Raw genomic sequence first — 20,188 nt, forward strand, 5'->3', positions numbered from 1 at the left:
AATAGCAAATGTCCAAGTAATTGGTCAAGCCCAAAATTGTAACATGTTACGGACTTGCTTGGAGTCATGTCTCTATCCTCCAAGGTCATGAACTTTATGAGTCAAGAGATAGTGGGTGCGTGATGAGTAGTGAGACCACATCACCTCCTACAACTGATGATGTTGAATTACACAAATTAAAGGTTAAACGAGGGGAATTTATGTGCTTAGAGCCATCATTGACCACAAGATGTTGGAACACAAAAGAAATCAACGATATGAAAGCTAGCTCGGAGAAAGTTTTGAAACCATAGATTATCAAAAGGAAAAGTTTCACAACTGCAATTTCTAGAGAACTAGTTGTCTATAATAATCTCATAAGGGGATACGATTATCAACCATTATTTAGTAAGATATATATCTGAAAAGATTAAGGTGATATGATTGATTACATTAGCTTTGCTGAATATTATCACGTTTCATTTAATAAAAGAAAAACACAAACATCAATATAAAAATAAAATTTAAAAAGTTTAGCGTACTGTCACTTTACAGATAAAATAAAACTACAATTAAAAAATTTCTCTCATTTTTTTAAAAAATCAATCGTATAATGTAAGCATGAATTAGTCTTTATGGAACTTAGAAGTTCCTCTGTTATCATGTTTGTGACTTTAGATATAAAAGTAAGTTACGTCTAGGTATCACAAATGTATATGTCTGCAGGAATCATTCAGATTCATTCCGACTTTGATAAGAAAAAATTAAGTTGAGAAAGTTGGATTCGGAAATGAGGTCAGGTACTCTGCCCCCTACGATATAATAAATATTTTTAATTACTGTTATAATCTTACAATTTTAATGGATTAATGCTTTTATATATGAAATTGTTGTTTTCCTTATAGTTATGTATAATTCTTATTTAATTTCATGTTGAGCTCAAAAAATAAATGAAAATAAACATTTTTTATTTAATTTATTGCTAAACACTTGAAATTTCAACCTTGATAACACAAGGTGTTATGATCACTATTTCTTTAAGTTATCCAAAAATAAATAAAATCAAATAATTTTTACTTGAAATTTCAATTTAGCATATTGTAATAGATTTAGTTTAATTAAAAAAAAATTATCATATTTTTTCCATTTTTTATGAATAAAATAATAAAACAACATCAAGGGGTGAGACAGGTGGGAAAACCTGATCCCAAGTGGGGGAGAGATGAGTCTAATTTTTGAACCGGACGAGAATTGGAAAGGAGGGTGGGGAGGAGTTGGGGGTAGGGAAACTAAATCGGTCTGCCATGCCTAATTAGGTCGAATAAGTTTTGGTAGGCCTTAAATTTTGTTAAAAAAACAAAGCATCAATTTGGGCTATTTATAAGTTGTAGGTGTTTTTAAAAGCTTGACCTATAACATGCATAAAGCTTTGGCCCAATCTCTAACTGTATATTTGGACTAAAGTTTTCAATCATAAGTTTGAAAAAAAATATTGTAAAGTCAAGTTTAACAAATAAAATAAAATAAATAATTTTATTATAACTAATTTATATTTAGATATTTTTGTTCAAAAGTATGTTGATAAAATAAATTTATTTGAATAATACTAAAAAAATATCTTTACATCTAAGTTTACTATTAAACATAGGTGATAAAAATTCTACGAGGGATATGATAATAATTTGAGTTTATTGAGATAAAAGTAAGTTGGTGGACAAATAGTTATCTAAACATGTTCTGAGTTTGTTTAAAAACTTATTTTGTAATAAAACATAATTGAAAATATTAAAAAACATATAATTTTATGTAGGATGTGTTTGAAAGTTTTTTTTTTTTTTTTTTTCTGAAAGACACCTCCATAATCGAAAACAATGTGATTAATCTTCCAAGGTGTAAAAGTGGAGTTTTACCTCTCTAACAATTTTTTTCACACGCACGGTAAGATAATCAAAATCCTATGCGAGACCTTGTTGATTCTTGAAAGAAATTATAAAAGCTAGTTTGACAATAAAATAAAAATATGTTTTTTTTTTTTTTATCATCATACTTTCATTTTCTGAAATGTAATGTTAATATGGGCCATGGTAACCCCAACAAGTCCAAGTGAGTTGAAATGGACCCAGCCCACGACCTTCGCTTCTGGTTGTGTTTTGTGTTTTGTCATTTGCGAGACACAGACATCGTCGTCGTCTCCGCCGTATGCGCTAGCTTGGTAAGCACCCTCTTCCTCTTCCACTTTTGCTCAGAATAACTGTTTTTTTAAATATTTTTATTACTATTATTCTTAACTCATGAGTCATAGCACACAACATTCTCTTTCTCTTTCTTTCTCACATCAGTTAGCAAATTTGTACTGTGGCCCAAAACGTTTGTAAATGCTTCCATGAACTACCCTTTTTCAAAAATTGATTAAAGTTTTAATCTTTTAAGCTGTCAGGATGTATATATTAACTTTGTGATTGGATTTTTCAACTTTGAGGGTTTTGGTATTTTCACACCCTCTCTCTGAAAAAACTATCGGGTTTAATTGCATTTTTTTTATAATTATTGGTGGCTTTAATTGTCAAATTTCATTTTTTTTCATTGTTTTGTTTATTGTTAACTGTGGTGTTTGAAATTGATTTTGATTCATGAATCGGATGCAGCTCTGCCTCAACCCAGGAATTTAGTAATTAATTTTGATTGATGTAGGATTTCCCCAAGTGTGACCACATCATTTGTAGTTGGAAACCCTGATTACATGTTCACAAATTTTTTAATTTGTTTGTGTTTAATATCTGTTCCCAAAGACAACCACCTTACCCTTTCTGATGCGAAGTTTGTATTTATGAAAATCACAAGTCTTGTAATTAGAATTATGAATGATCAATTTTTTATTGTAATTAGTTGGTTAAACATGTTTAAGATTGTGATAAACTACATGTCGCACTATATTAACTGATATTATCTGCTTTGAGTTGTTAGTTAATGATTAGCTGTCTAGTTTTAGGAATTTGTTGTTATGTCTTCATAACTTGCGTTGAACCATCCATGTGATGTGAGTCATGTTTGCAAGAGTTAGATATTGGATAATTAGACTTTAATAATGCATTAGGGTTTGAAGATCTCAGTGCCTTTAGATGGCCTCATTATTTTATTTCTAACTATGATGATTGGCTTGTTTATGATTTCTTATCACTGTAAAATGTTCCCTTTTTTTAATTTTTTTTAGGGTTGCTCCAATGGAGGATACCCAAGAAATTGAGGAGCAAGCACACAAAGAAGTGATTTCAGACAAAACATCTGAGAAGCAGCAGGAAACTCTTGATGAAATTCTTTCACGACACAGGTGATTCACACTTCATAACATTAACAGCTTCAGCTCTCAGCATTTTTATGAATGTATTTTAGTCTTACATAGATGCTTATAGAGATGGACTCTAAAACACAACAGACAACACTGATGGGCTGTATCCATTCTGGTAGATTCATAGTTATCAGACTGCACTATAGCTTAATCAATTATATTATATTACAAACACAAATAGATGAGCAGGTAGGATGTGGTTTCAGTAGATTAATGGAGATGGAGACCTGAATAATCATGTATTGAAAGTAATATTAGATTAAAAACATCATTTGTTCAGGATTCATTCTTTTGATCTAATATATATTTGATCAAGTCTTGTTGCTTTTTCCCTTTTTTTCTTTTAAACTTCTTCCCTCCACTACCATTCAGATGCTCAAGGGAGGTGGGTGGATGAAAGGTCACGTGCTTACATAGAGTTTAGTTTAGGTTCTTTGGATTTTCAAATAATTTGATGTACTTTTTCATCTATTTTTTTAAAAATAAATAAAATGTAAAGGATATCTTCATTCACTCAGGTTAGCACCTTCTACATTTGGCTTCTCAACAACTTATGTCAATTGCCACTTTCCACTGGCAACAGCTATGAAGTAAATAAAACCAGGCATTATGTGGTTTAAGGTTTATTAGTTGAGAAGATACTTGAATTATCATACCAACATGGCCATATTCTGTTAGAATAAACTGTCTGACTCACTACTGCTAGCTATATTTGTTTTGCATGGTTGACACTTGACAGCTGCTACTCTATAATGATGTACCTTAGGTGTCATTTGTTTTCTAAATACTTGGTTTATTAATTTTTATTAATACCCTATTTATTATTGGTTTACATCTCAATATCGTGACTTGAATGTTAAGGTATGTGTTACTTCTTATGTTGTGTTCTTTTGGTTCTCATTCTATGTGGATTCTTTGCTAACTTGCATATTTTCAGGAAAGAGATATTGCAACTGCAGAAAAAAGAAGTTGAGATGAAAAAAGCTGCAGCTAGAGGTAGCAAGGCTGAGCAGAAAGCTAAGAAGAAGCAAGTGGAAGAAGAGGTTTGTCAACTTTCTGCTAAGCTTAAGGAGAATCATGCCAAAGAACTGACTGCATTAGGCTATATCAGTGGTAATGGAAATGAAAAGAGCAATTTGGACAGTCTGGTGAAGGCCATAGCTGGAGTATCTGTTACTAGTCAACCTGAACATACAAAGGTCAGCAAGGCCAAACAGAGGCGAGACAAAAGAGCTCAACAAGAAGCAGAAAGGGAGCAGAGAATCCAAGCAGAGCAGAGTGACATTATAAGTGATCGTGTGATTGAGAACGAGAAATTGGAAAAGAAGTTGAAGCCTCTTGGCTTGACTGTTTGTGAAATAAAGCCTGATGGGCACTGCCTCTATAGAGCCATTGAGGATCAGCTGGCCATCCTCTCTGGGGGTAGATCTCCTTATACATACCAAGAACTTCGAGAAATGGTGGCTGCTTACATGAGAAATCATACATCTGATTTCCTTCCATTTTTCCTGTCAGAGAATTTAATTGAAGATGATTCCAATGAATCATTTGCTCAGAAGTTTGAAAATTATTGTAAAGAAGTGGAGTCCACAGCTACATGGGGGGGACAACTAGAACTTGGTGCCTTGACTCACTGCTTGAAGAAGCATATTATGATATTTTCAGGGTCCTTCCCAGATGTGGAGATGGGCAAAGAGTATAAATCTGATGGTGGCACTGGCTTGTCTAATTCGAGTATCATGCTTTCTTATCACAAGCATGCTTTTGGGCTAGGAGAGCATTATAATTCTGTGGTTCCAACATGATCAAATTGGGCATATATATCATCATAGGGATCCTTGCCTATCATGTTGCCTTCTATCATTTTTAATTACAGCCAGGGATTTGGCTTTAGGTCTCTTAAAACCGTAGTTTGTGATTTTGAAATGGCTATAACTGTACATTTCACAACTGTAATTGATATTTTCTGGATTATCATGTAAAAGCACTTCTGGCATCTGTCTAATTTTGAGCGTTTTAGTAATATCTTCAAAAGGGATGAGATTTGAATGAGTGGTGAACTTGTATCTGTACTGGCACTTATGTTGTGCTGATTGAAGCCACTGCACTAGCACTTATGTTGTGCTGATTGAAGTCACTAAGGTAAGGATTGAATAGGTGGTGTTATTTTTAAAAAGTAAATTGCACTTTCTGTTTGATACAGGAGAGTTTATTTAGATGCAGCTCTCTTTAATTGGTAGCCTAAATTGGCTGGTTTATCATGAATGAATTGATACTAATCACGTTGAAATTGAATAACTGGTTCGGTGTATCAATTTATAACGATGAGTTTATTACTCCTTTCATACATTTATATGAAAAACAAATAAAAAATTCATTGAGAAGTGAGACCAATAAAATAAGTTAATTTTTAATTAATAATGTCAAAATTTTAAACTTTATTTACAAATAGTAAAATACTTATAAAATTAAATAGTTTAAGTAGTGGTAATATTTTAAGACACTGTATAATTTAAGGGACAATTTTTTTTCTACCAATAAGTGTGACTTATATTATTAATAGGTCAACAAATACATTTATATGCATAAGTGGACATCTCATTAATGTGTATGAACTATGAAGGTAATTAAAATGAAGAGTTTGGAACTGTTTGCATATTGAATGAATTGGGCTTTTTTCGAGTAATTAATAGATAATATATATGAAGAAATGCAACTTTCAATTCTTGTTAATTTGAGAAATTTAAGCAAAGTACCTGATACTGAAAGGGATTTTCCTTCTCTATACCAGTAGAAACTGAAGAACTAGATTAGAAGTTGAGACCATAGCAAAATGCTGTTGTGCTAAAAGAATTTAAAAAATTATAGTTGTGGTCTGGTGTCAACACTATGGTTTACGCTTGAGCTTTTATAATATATAAATAAATAGATAGACGGATGGATGGATATGTAGTTAATAAAGAGGTAGAAGAAACATATTCTTCAGAGCAATAGCTGAAATAAAACGTATTCTGATTCACTGGTTATTATTTTTTTTCTTGATCAGTAGGAAATGGAACACAAATTTACAACAACTAACGTTAAACCAACTAAGCTAGTCTCTTTTGATTCACATGTTATTATCTAGCCCGAAGTTTACCAGGTGAAAGAAAATAAAAAGAAAGCAAACAGATTATACCTCAGATAAAGATTCCACTTAGAGAGTCATATGAAGTTGACATGCACATTGTACCGTTGTTATCAATGCAAATGATTTTACTGATCATAGATAATTTTAGATTTCCAAATAGAAATAATCAAAATGACCTGAAACATAATTAATCAAAGGAATCTTTCCATCTAGGAAAGGGTTAAAGTTGAAGCATAAATATACATCGTGGTCGAAACAAGCAGAGCGGAGAGAGATATAATATCTAAGTTCCTTAATCTGTAATCCATGATGAGTCTGGATGCTGAAAACCGTCTTCGTATTCATTACTAGTCACGCTCGTCCACAACTATTATATATTCTTATTCCTTTTATATCTTTGTCTCTTTCTCAACCACTTTTTTTTTCCATATATTCCTCTTATCAAACCATCCACATGTAGACTTACAATGTGGTTGAGAATAGAGGTGTCAGGTTTGGATTGCAGGAATACTCCATCTATGAACCAATCAAAAATTAAAAATAGAGAAATTTCATATTGATGATCACTGCTTAATTAAGAAAATACCTATGTATAGAAACATATGATATATACATGGAGAAAATCATGCATTAGTAGTTTGTGTTTATTCCTCCCATTTTAAGAACCAAAATGATGTGTGTGGAAAAAGTGTATAAAAGAGAGACACTCCCAGTATTATCTAGCAAGACGGATAGAAGTCCACTAAGAAAATTATTAATTACAGCCCTAAACTGCAAACATTTTTTTAATATATATAGTAGTCGTATTTTGCATAATATTGTTGATTGTTGATAATGCAAGTTGGTCATTTGCCTAAACGTGTATATGCTATTATATATATATATATATATATATATATATATATATATATATATATATATATATTAGTCCAGAGAAGCATACTTCACAGCTGCATTGCTTGTTCCTGAGTCATGCATAACACAAGTGCCAACTGCAGGGTATGGTCGCATTTCAGGAAATGATCTAAAGACCATATGTTTAATCCCAAAATTTTCCGAGTAATCAAAGGCAAGAAAGAAATAATATTACCATATATGTGGAGTTGAAAGCATTAATTTAGGCCTGCTGCATGTATATATAGTCCTGTCACTTTTATAATGTGAATGGGATATAATTGCTAAGGATGTGTGATTTCTCTAGTAAAAGGTTATATAGATGAACGACACAAACAACTTGTACGGTCCAGCATGGTCACTATGTAGGATGCTGATTTTCTAGTTAATGAGGGGTTCCGTATCTTGTGCTTTTAACCATTTAATTGTATTCCTAATCACTACAATTCTATCAGCTTTCAAGTTTTCTGAATTGAAAGGGCCACGAATCTTGTAATGAAAAAGTTGCTAATGTTGTTTTAGGCCCACTTCTTTCAACCTTATAGCAGATGCTCCAAAATAAACGGACATACAACAGGAAACGCAGAAAAATTAATCCATTTAGCAAATTGAATTTTGTTTATAGGTTCAGTCTTGTTATTAACACCTTTGTTTAAAAAAAAAATTGTTATTAAGACCGTATCGTGGTGATAAGATCTCTCATGCATGTGGCACTGTTATTCATTTAAACATTGTTACCCCTTTAAGAGTCAAGGTCATATTGACACTGATCCAATCGATAGTCTATTTTTCTTTAATGACTTTACTCACCTATTAGTGAGTATTTGGTTTGTACCTTGATCCAGCTTATAAGTATGTCTTTTTCTAGTCCATCTCTTACTGAAGACATCAATATTAGGACTTAAACACAAAAAGAAAACCCAACCCAGAAGATTAATCAGTTTGATTAGAGAGCCTCATATCTTACTAACACATATCAAGTAATTTATTCTACTCAAACATGAGACTCCTACACTATATCGAGGTGATAAGATCTCTCATGCATGTGGCACAAATGGTGAATTAATTTGAAAAATATGCCTCTTGCACGATCGACCATGAATCTTATTCTTGAAGAAAGTTCTAGATTCATTAGATTGACCTTAAGTGCTAGCTAACCAACTTGTTATCTACAACACATGCAGTACAGTGCTAAAGGACAGTTATCGGGAATCCTCCGAATTCTCTTCTACGATCTTTATTCTTCTATATGAGGCGACAATACAATATTGCCCACCACATTGAATCGGCTTATAAATAACCCTTCAGTGAAGCCAACCTCACGAATCACACGTCTCTTCTTATATATGCTTAATTTCTTTGTTCTCTCTATATATTATTAATATTGCATTGTGTTTCAGTTTTAACTTTCTATTTGAAACTAGCTAGCTAAGCATGGACGTGATCACAAGCATGGTAGCTGAAAAGCCGGTGGTGATATTCAGCAAGAGCACATGTTGCTTGAGCCACTCCATGACATCACTGATACGTAGCTTTGGCGCAAACCCCACCGTTCACGAGCTCGATGAAATGGCGAATGGGCAGCAGATTGAGAGTGCATTGCTTCAAATGGGGTGCCAACCAAGTGTTCCTACTGTGTTCATAGGACAACGGTTCATAGGTGGTTCTAAGAAAATTATGAGCCTGCATGTCAGGAATGAATTAGTTCCATTGCTCAAGAATGCCGGGGCTATATGGATTTAATTAAGACCAAAGCGATAGTTTCTAAAACCAAGATTATTATAGTAGTTGCGTTTTAGAGCTGAATAAGATGGTTTTGTTTTGTAGTCATGATTATGATGTTAGTTAATTAAGATGATTTTGTAGTCCTGCTACGTGGTTACGATGTTGTACTATAGTATATACTATATATGCGGCCTAAACTTTTACTTTCTTTTCCATTTCTTTTCTTTCCTCTTCTCTTCAATGGAATGCATAATATGAAATATGAATGATGCAGAATGAATAATTAACAGGAATACTTATTTTGGTAGGGTACTTCCAGATCAACACAGTGTTCCTTTTCCTCCCATTGCATTTTTTTAAAAGAATAATATTAATTATTATGTCAAAGTTTAAATTAGATAATGTATTTAAAGAGTATTTAATTTATTAAGTTATAATTAACCCAAAGTAATAATAAAAAGGCTTATTAAATGAATAAGTCCTAAATATAAATATCTAAAGATAAGGAAATTAATTAAGATATTGTTCCGATTAGAGAATATTATCCTTGAGAGATTTTAGCCCCGCATTGAGAAATCAAGGCATCCAACTAATGCTAACTTCCTATAAATACAAGCAACATTATTGTATATATAAACTTAATTATAAAGTACGTATATGCTTTTATTTCACAACATACACCTTGAATGAGATATTTACTACTACTAACATATAAGCATCGGATCGCCTCATGTTGGAACAACTAAGTTGATTGAGTCTAGACCTCCACTAACATAATTATCATTAAATTCATAAATTAAAAACAACATAAACAATACTCTATTAATTAGTTTATTCTGCATCATGCATTATGCACCAATCACTTGCTGCATTTTCTTTTTATAATTTATAAAATTAAAAATTAGTCCTTTTTGTTTACCTTTGATCCATTTTCTATGCTTCACATCTTTCCATTTTATCAAAATTAAGCTACCTCCACAGAACACATAGGTTTTCTCAAATTACTATCTTATTTAATTTTAGATGTGGTACACTTATATAAATGCTACGTGAACACATGCTGATGATATTTCACACAGACTGCATGGCTATATATTTTTCACACTGCTCATCTGGTTACACATCTTAATTAAGATTATTTACTGTAATTCATGAAGAGGAGAGAAAATCTGACTAGACATGTCTGGCATGATGGAAATGATAATAAGTGTTCCAATTTTTAAATTAAAATCAGAATAATTGTTCCAATTTTTAAATTAAAATAACTCAGAATGCATTTGAGCTAGAAGGAAATGGACAAAGTTGTAAGGGCAGAAAATTCAGCAAGCTACTAGCCGACTTCAAACTCTTCATTGTTCAGTCTTCAGAGTTCAGACCACAATGAGGGAATTGCAGAGGATGGGGCTTCAGTTACTTTTTTATTTTGTATTTCTATTACTAATCGTTAGATATTTATGAAAACCAATCCAAGGTTTCTTGGATAAGCTCTTTTTGCTCTTACGAGAGTATTTAATCAGTGACTAGGATTTCGTTATCCCATTGTTTTCTATTTAGAAGGAAAAAGTAAATAGAATGAATCAAAGGAGAAATTAAATAATCCAAAAACCCGAACTTGTTTGGAGTAACCAACTTACAAAGAAAAGGAAAATAGGTAGCTGGTTAAATTGAAATGATTAATAAAAATATGAATTTCTGCATGGTCTTAATTATCATTCTTTTCTAAAAATAGCCTAATTAATTAGCTTATTTTGTTTTTTTCGAAATCTTCCTAGCTATTTGGGAGGACTCATAAATGCAAAAGAGGGTGTTATAGAGTTTACGTAAAATTCTCATTTTTATCTTTTTTTTTTTAAATAGAAGATTTATAACCAAGCGAAAATATTATCCTTAAGTATTTTCTATTTCTTAAGCTTTTGAAAAAAATTAAATTCATGTCAACTAGATAAATATTACTGATAGACTGATGTCGGAGAACAAAATCTTAACGGGTAGTTGTTTGATAATAATAAAAGAAATTGAGAGGAGTGAGATGTCCTAATCTTGATGATAAAATATTTCTATAGAAAGTTATAAGTAAATCATCCTTCTGATCAAGTAGGTGGAAAAGTAAGAAAGGTGAGTCAAATTGGATGGTTAAATAAAGCTTTTTCTTTTAGCTCATATTTAACTTACTAAAGTTAGGAGTTTCTCATGGGATAATATTCTTGGATTGGTACAAATCTAACACCTCACTCTTACACACCACCAATAAAAATTTGACAAGTAATAATTAAAGTATAAAAGAAAAAATATTTATCATTTGCTGATAAAGAACAGCTTATGCCCCTGTATGGCTGTATCCAGATAATTCTATTATTCATAAATCTCATGATTTGACTCTTGTGTGCACTTTTCGCTCTGTCCAGATTTCAGATGCAGATAACTAGTTCAATAAAAACACTATCTACCAGCTCAGGACCAAACCAAGTGACCCTTTGATTTACACTTGAGCCGTTTATTCAAACCAATGGAACATACACAATTCGGACACAAGGAATTGAAAGAGCCAAGGGCTGTTTCTACGACTTGCAGGCACGTGGGAAACTTTGTTCCTAAAAGATTACGAATAATCTCTAAATACCAAAATTATAATTTTTAATCTTATCTGCCCATGATAATGTGTCTCAACAAAAGTAAGATCCTCATTGATGCAAAGCTAAATCCATATCACATTCAGCCATATTAGGTCTTTTGTATTTTCTGCAATCAAATAACCAAGGAATCATCACCTTTTTTACTTCTTTTTCCTCTCTTATATTTCCAACCCCATTCACATTTCTGCTGAAATAATGACAACATTTGCTGACATGCATGTGTAGAAGACCTCCTTCAGTTCATATATTACTTGATTTAAATCAGATAATAATATTTTTTTTTATCAACAAATATTACTAAATATTAATTATTATTAGTTTTTGTTAATGAAAAATTCAAAGTCATGATCTCTTTTTCTTTCTTACTATCTTTATCATTAAACTAATTTTATATCTTCAATCAAATAATAATGTTATAATTTATTATTATCTGATGACATTTTCAACGTTAACCAATGGGGATATCATCGAATACTATGGGCATACAAAACTGCATCATAAATTAAACTTTGCTAGTTTGTTTTTTGTTACATTTCTCACATTCAAGAGTGACTTGTAAAACATTTTGATCTTTTCTTATTTAGACTTTTCGTTTAAGATTTTATTTTTATAAATAAAAAAAAAAAGTCAACAAAAGATGCTCGAGAAAGGAACAGTCGACAAAGCCGTAGTCATATTTATCTAAGACAATTCACTAAAAAATAATTCAGGAAGCAATTAAGCAAATGATAAAACCTACCAACATCACATAATACTTTAGAGTTGTCTGCAGTATTATACAGCACTTTTATTATATAGTAACACGTTAATTTAGAATCCTACAATGTGAAAGAGACATCATAATAAGCCTGTCCAAATGTTACAATTTAGTAAAAAGCATAAGCTCTATCTATGCATAAGATTACAGAACATTTTCCTAGTATCTTCCTCCTCCCCTTGCGAAAAGGGAAAATTCGGTGCTTCCCCAAAGCCAAAGGTAGCGTTTTCTTTTCTCCCCATTCCTGTACGGCCATTATGTAGATTTTCATGAAATCAAGGGCCAGCCGCAGCCACCTATAGCCAAAAAAAGTAAAATGCTATTATTCAGAGTTTACCTTTAAATTAGCATCTGCCCAAACAAAATAAATAGATAAGATTTTTTTTTTCCTAATCTTTCAAGTTTCAACTCAGCTTTCGGTTTTTGGTGCGAATCTTGTGAAAACATAACAAGTTGCTACTTGTCGATTGGATAAACCCGACTCCTCTGTCGTGTCAAAAACAGAAGAGGGTAGTCAAATTATGATATACCTATGTTAACTTTTTAATGTGTTAGTGATTAATTAAATTCCTTGCCATGTCCAAGGAAAAAAGTCTCAGAGTTTGATATAATTTATCCTACTCCCGGAATAATTGAGAAGTAAGATTTTACTAAAATGGTAATCAGATTCTTCTTCAGCCGGTTAATATTCTACACAAATATCATGGAGAAAAAAAATAAATAAAGGTGACCGTCACAGTTAATATGGTCAAGAACCTGGGTTGGATACATTGTCTATATCAACCGTGAGTTTCTCGTGAATTCGGGAATCCATTGTTTTGTTAAGCAATTCTTTTTTTCTTGTCTTTTTTTATCATATGAATCAAAAAGGAGTTTAGACAGACAAACATCGCAAACACATGTCCTCCTCACGAGGCTGTATTCAGATTGCTATATAATATCCTAAAATCTTCTGCTGTATCGAAGAAAAGGATCCTCTTTAACGGGAAAAAAAAAACTTGACACGGTAAGTTTTAAAATTTAATCGTTTATTCTTTTAAATCTCAATCTTATCATAAAAATGTGCTATATTACCAACCAGCCATTAATCAAAATAATAATTGTTGGAATGTTAGATATGATTTCTTTAAATAAGGTCTTGAATTTAAATTTAAAAAAAAATAGTTGAAAAAGAATATTTCATTAAGGATTGTTAGTCCAATGTTTGAAAAATTAGACCTCGATCATGACATACTAGATCAATAGTTGAATTGTTAGATCAATATAGTTGAATTGTAAGAGTTAAAAAATACATAGTATAATTAAGATTGTATATATTTTTGTTAAAAGATTGAATTGCACATTGACAATTCTCCTTTAGGAGTATTTTGGTTGTGATCAAATGCGTGAGAAGAGCAAGGAAAGACAAAGAAATACGGGGATGGTAGGGGTTTGTTTGCGACGAATAGCAGAGAAATTTTTAAAAAAACTAATGAGACCCATAGAGAAAATTTTCCACACTAGAATGAAGAGATTTGTGAGAAAATTGTAGTCTGCATGTTGTTGTTCTAAATTCAACGTGATGAACTTGCAAGTCTTTTCCTACCACATGACAATAATAATAATATATTTTTACTTAATATTAAAAAAAAATTACCCACCAAATTATTTTAATTCAGATATTTCTCTTCAATCAGATCATTTTTATTTCTACTTTTATTTTATACCATATTTCTTATCTATTTTTCTTTTTTCTTCTCCGATATTCTCTTCCATTCGTTCGTTTTCCTTTATTCAACATGGAGGTCAAAGCATGTGTGTATCCTTGTTGTTTTTACATTTTAATTAAGTGCGTGCGTGACAGGAGAGAGCGAGTGGCAGCACGTGACAGGAGTCGCAGCGCGTGGGCAAATAGCCTGGAACCGTGTGTGCACCCAAACGGCAGGTGAAAAAAAATCGTGAATTAGTGAGTTTTTTAATAAAAATTAATCATTAATAAAATTAATAAATATTTATAATAATAACAAATTATTCTAAAATAAGATTTATAAATAAAATTTATTAAATCATTTCTTTTACAGCGATTTTTTAAAATAATCAGGATATCATATAATTATGATATATGAAAAACGATGATCTTATATTTGCATTTTCGTATCTTCTTGGGTAAGAGACTAGAGCTATTTAGGCCCCAGGTCAGAATGCGAGACTGGTAAGTAAATTATTTTAAAGGCTTAAATTAAGTGAATATACATATATATATATATGGTTTTAAAATAATTTAAATAATTTTTTAATAAATATTATTAAAAAAACAAATAAGATAATCTTTATCGGAATCATTTTCATTTAACCTTCTTGTGAACATGTATAATCAAAACTTTTTTTCGAAGTTATAAATTAAATATTTACTCTAATTGAAAAGTTTTTATACGTTAAAAATTAATCTAAACTAAGCCTTCTCTAACATAGCTATGTAATGATAGGTAAAATTGGATGAACCAGAATGAAGTAAAAAGGAATAGAATAAAATAAAGTTATCATTTTTTCATTGTTTAAACTATATATCATACGACGGAGAATAATACTTTTTGGAAACTTATATGCTAATAGATATTATGTGATAGAAAAGAAAGAAATATAAATATAATAAATGATATAATATAAGAAAAGGAAGAGAAATAAAAAATGTGAAATAACTGTTTATACTTTTAGTGATATGATGCAAGCGGTTAAAGATGTCAAATAAACTTTTTTTACAGGTAAGTTTAAATCTTTTGAAATTCTCCTTTTTGTTAGATAAGTAATGATAACTGTTAATTTATAATAAAAATATATTGAAAATATTTTTAAAGATATTTATTTAGCAGTTATTTTTTACTTAAATAATATGAATTGATATTTTTTTTATTCATGATTTGTAAATTTGAAAAGGAAATATTAAAATAAAATAAAAAAAGATCGAAAAGATATAAAAAAAGATCGAAAAGATATAAAAAAGATAAATAAAAAAAAAATTTTGCATCAAGTTCAAGTCCATTCAGGTCCTTATAAAAAGGAAGTCAAGGCGGAAGAATCTTCTTCTTAGCCATTCTCCCCCTTGTTTTTGTTTGTTACTTGTCATTTAGCACTCTCTTAGCCTTTGAATTGTAAAACCTCCCATGGCTAAACCCCCTTAATTGGGTGGGAAAGAACATCTCAACATTACATTGCTAAAGATAGCATGATTTTGTTGTGACCCTATATAGCATCTCTTTATTTAATGTTGTTTATTGTTTATTATTTTGTCTTTGCAAAAGGATTTGAGAGAGGATATATAAATTCCTCTTTAGTGAGGGATCTCGGTTGAGTATATTAGCAGATGTGAGGTGGAAATTGGAAAAACATTCAATAAAGAACATCATTAAAATTGTATAAGGGTAGGTAGACATGTTAGGTCTCTGTAGACTTGACACTCGAACTTCCGTATTAATCTTTACTATTTGTGACAAATTGGTGTACTTATCAATTGGTTAACAAGTAACCTTGTCTAGAAAAATCATTTAAGATATTTCCAATGCAAATTTTTAAGTGAGTTATTTTTAATGCAAATTCTTAAGTGAGTTTCTTGTTTTTTGTGATTTTCACAAAAACTCACACTTTTATATTTTTTTATTTTTACTTAATATTGATTGATGCTAGTTGATGAAAAGAAAATCATTTTTAGATGTTAACAAGTGGTTTATTATATATAAGAATTTGTTCTTACTATGAAGAAACCTGCAATGTCACATAGACTCTCTCAAATGATGAGGTTCCTTGCTTAAGAAATTTTAAAAGCATCTCCCATCATAGATGCTTTTAGCACAATAACACTTAAGAATTAAGGATTAGTTAAGTAGTTCTAACTAGAAAGAATTGATTGAAAATTAGGCCTATATAGTACATGTTCGATTGGTTTTCCGTCAAACTTGTTGCACAAATTCCGAAGCAAATTCAATGGTGCAACGCAAACTGAACGCAAAAGCAAGGGTGGGGAATGGGGATGCTTTTTGCTACCAACGTGAGTTTGAAATGGATACACATACATGCTGATAGTCATTCTCTAAATAGACCTCTATGGAGGCAACTCCAACATACCAAAAAGAAAAAGAGGAGTATTGATTGGATTAAATTGAAATGCAATGTATCATATTTTATATCACTTCGTTCATAATAATATCATATCATTCTTTTTCATCAACTCAAATATATATTGGAACACACAACTTTAATGTTTATTTTTTTATCAGATAGATAGGTATATGTTTATTCTTCTCTATGTGGAACTACCCAATCCCATCTCCGAGAATAAGCCATCTGCAACCTGTATAAATAGAACTCCACATGATCTCAAGTTCCACGTAGCAAATCAAACCAAATTCCTCATTTCACTTAAATCACATAGTTCCCCAACTCTTGGTCCCTCTAGTAATTAACCCTCCAAATCCCAATTATAGCATAGCAATGGATGTGTTAACAACATTGACTGCAGATAAGCCAGTGGTGATCTTCAGCAAGAGCACATGTTGCATGAGCCACACCGTGAAGGCTCTCATATGCAGCTTTGGTGCCAGCCCTACAATTATTGAGGTTGACAAAATGCCAAGTGGTCAGCAAGTAGAGAGAGCACTCATTCAACTAGGTTGCAAACCAAGTGTGCCTGCAGTGTTCATAGGACAGCAATTCATAGGTGGTGCTGATGAAGTCATCAAACTCAACGTTCAAAACAAGCTTGCCCAATTGCTTCTCGGTGCTAAAGCTATCTTTATCTGGAGTAGGTAGCTATGCAAAGTTCCAAACTCATCATCCCTATGAGATCAAATAAGAGGTTCTAGTTTTCTCAAAGCTGTGTGAGGCGGTTTAGTATAGAGCTTCTTCTAGTTCTAGCCATGCTTCTTGTGTTCTATTCTCCATTTTTCTCTGTCTTCTGTTTTTGTGGAGCAGAACAGCACTGTTTGTTTTGTATATTGCAAACTATGCTTTAACCATATATGATGATGGCCATGTCATGTAATGTAATCACCTATTAATAATCCATTTTTGAGTCCTGTGGACAGACGTTTCTTAAGTGAGGTTAGTAAACAAAATTTTTTAGGTGTACTATATCAATTTCAGAGATGCTATTTCTATGCAAGAGATGTATAATCAACAACATGCAAATAATACTAATGGAATAATGATATATGGACACTTATCTATTATAAACAAGCATTTGACAATCTTTATTTTTCTCTACCTCTGTTTTTTACTATATTATTTATCATATTTATATTTCTCTTTTCTTTCTCAAAATGTCAAATAGCATCATTAAACACTACTCAAAGAAACTCTAACATTGACGGCATCAATCACAAGCTTTAACATTATTATATTGACCTAGGTTGTAAAATTTTACAGTTGTTAGATTAAAGTATTCAGTGAGTGTATATATGTTTGAGTGTGAGTACAGAGTAGTATACTATTATCTGAGTTACATGAATTTTGAAATTAAACAAATCTTCTCACACTTGTTTTGGTTGAACTGAAATCACACCACCTCTCAATGCATGTGTTTTTATTATTTAACAAGCTATCTTACCAACAAAAGTACGACTAAAATATTAATATTTGTGCTTCATTTTTTTTAATTAGAAGCTTCATCGTCAAAGAGTTCTTAAATATGAATACTTTTTGTCAAAGTTACTAAAAACGTGTATAGTTTATCACTTTGTTGGCAATACATCGAAACAAGTTAAATGAAGGTGCTGTTTTAGATCAAATTTTTGCAAATAATAAGAATATTTTCGATTTTCTGTGCGAGTGCTTATATAAATTTCTTAACTTTAACCAATGTTACTTAACTTTTTTCTGTTGGAGCAAATGATATGGAGTTATTTAATCACATTTATATCATAAATAACTTATTTTTTAAAATATTATAAGACTCACAAAATTAAGTTAAACACTCAATTTGGTAATTTTAGCATTGAAATGAAATTTGTATAAAGTATTTAAATCTATATGAAATTATAAGACCCACTAAGATAAATAACTTATTAAAGTAATCATGTAGATGCTCTTATAAGCGGAAAAAAAATAAAAAGATAAAATCAATTAAATTTTTTTCTATAAAATCTACTTAACCATTTTATCTCTTGGAGAAGTTAAATAAGAAAATTTCTATTTAATTGATTTTAACTTACAAGACAAACTTAATTTATTTTACCTTTTTTTTTCTCGTATAAATATTTATAAAAAATTTATTCAAACTAACCCTAACAATATAATAAGGAAATTAAACAGCAGTTTCTACGCAAAGATGTTATAGAGGAGCCAATATAGCCACAACTTTTTTTCGCATACATATTGCAGCTTTATACATAGGATATCCTTAAAATATGAGAGACAGGGTGAGGGGTAAAAAAAAAAAAATGCATGTCAATTCTGAAGCAGAAGCCGCTGTCGAGGAATCCATAGTCCCCACTGCGATGCCGAGAACTGGCCATGCACTAATTTTTGTGTTCTATACTAGTTCTCGAAGCGCATATGCTAAGGTCCCTTTTTATTTTTGTTTTACACTGGTTGGTATATGCCAACAAATAATTAAACTTGAAAAAAATTATGCTTGTTGTGAAAGTATCTTTATAGTTGTTTAAATTTTGAATATAACCTTGTTTTGGTAAAGAAAATATATTTTTTTTATTAATTTAATCACTCTTATATAAATACTATCAATTAGAAAAGCTTGCTATGATCTTAAAAGATGACTTGACATAGACAACGATGAAACAGTGTTTCTTTAACATTGATAAAATCAAATAAATAGTGGAGGAAACAATTAAAATTTTAAAATATTAAAGATGAAATTATAAAATTAATTTATGTTAGACTAAATTAATAAGATGTAACCAACAATGATTGATACAAGTGATTATGCATTAACCAAATAGTCTAGGATTCAAATTCTAACCTTGTTTATGAAATAATCTAGGTTTGAGAGAAAAATATTTTTACTTTCTTGTTTATGGAATAAATTGTGTTAGAAGAGAAATATCTTGTTTGTTATCAATATTATGATTAGCTAAAAATAATAATAAGATATATATTTTTTAAAGGCAAACACTAAAATTTGGATGTTATTTTAGCTTGATTTATTAAGAGATTGAGTAGCATTGAGTTATGGAAAAATAAATGCATTTATTGCATGTTTATTTTTTGAACTTTTAAAAATGGAGTATTCATCTCTTCCTACAATGCAGTTCTCTTTTTCAGAACGGGAGTAGGTGTTTGTGGAAGGTATTTTAGCGCTCAAATCAGTAAAAATGCAAGAGGGTCCTAAAAATGGGAGAAATAGTACTTCTTGTGTGCATGTTGCCTTGTATGAGTGTCCTTCTCTTCTTGTAATGGATACATGAGCGGAAACGCAGTAACGAACCTATTTTCGTGGTACTGTCAATACCATATAACGATTTTTGGCATTATATTAGGCATGATTATGCAAGTCCTTCTAAATTTCACACGATGCAGAGCCAAAACACGGACAAAAAATCTGAGACTACTCTATTTTTAGTAAAACTCGTAAAATTCAATTAATGATAAAATGTGTTAAAAAAAAATGGTTCGCGATCGAGACCTTCGAACAAGTCCATATTATACGCCGTCTTATGGGATAAAAAGACATAGACTGTGTTAGTATACAAAAAATTGTTAAACAAAGATGTGTCAGATGGTGTTCTAACATTGTA

The 20,188-nt window shown here is 31.0% G+C and overlaps 3 protein-coding genes across 3 annotated transcripts; all 3 read left to right on the forward strand.

Annotated features, from left to right (window-relative positions):
* The first annotated feature begins 2,147 nt into the window (after positions 1 to 2,147).
* On the forward strand, positions 2,148 to 5,541 carry LOC100780620 (OTU domain-containing protein 6B-like). The gene is given in 3 exon segments (NM_001255262.2): positions 2,148 to 2,191; positions 3,191 to 3,307; positions 4,263 to 5,541. Coding segments are annotated over 2 exon segments (975 nt in total). The 5' UTR covers positions 2,148 to 2,191; positions 3,191 to 3,200; the 3' UTR covers positions 5,131 to 5,541.
* Positions 5,542 to 8,666: 3,125 nt separating this feature from the next.
* LOC100789514 (monothiol glutaredoxin-S6) lies at positions 8,667 to 9,282 on the forward strand. Its single transcript, XM_003554461.4, has one exon. It carries the CDS (start codon positions 8,784 to 8,786, stop codon positions 9,090 to 9,092), a length of 309 nt encoding a protein of 102 aa, XP_003554509.1. The 5' UTR covers positions 8,667 to 8,783; the 3' UTR covers positions 9,093 to 9,282.
* Positions 9,283 to 16,382: 7,100 nt separating this feature from the next.
* On the forward strand, positions 16,383 to 17,667 carry LOC100803979 (monothiol glutaredoxin-S6). The gene has a single exon (XM_006604639.4). The coding sequence runs from the start codon at positions 16,929 to 16,931 to the stop codon at positions 17,244 to 17,246; it is 318 nt and encodes a 105-aa protein (XP_006604702.1). The 5' UTR covers positions 16,383 to 16,928; the 3' UTR covers positions 17,247 to 17,667.
* Positions 17,668 to 20,188: the final 2,521 nt, after the last annotated feature.

This window comes from Glycine max, chromosome 19, assembly GCF_000004515.6.
Source record: "Glycine max cultivar Williams 82 chromosome 19, Glycine_max_v4.0, whole genome shotgun sequence".
Lineage (NCBI taxonomy): Eukaryota > Viridiplantae > Streptophyta > Magnoliopsida > Fabales > Fabaceae > Glycine > Glycine max.

Excerpts from the sequence above, each read along its gene's own strand:
- LOC100789514 (XM_003554461.4), top strand. The coding sequence starts at position 8,784 with ATGGACGTGATCACAAGCATGGTAGCTGAAAAGCCGGTGGTGATATTC.
- LOC100803979 (XM_006604639.4), top strand. The coding sequence starts at position 16,929 with ATGGATGTGTTAACAACATTGACTGCAGATAAGCCAGTGGTGATCTTC.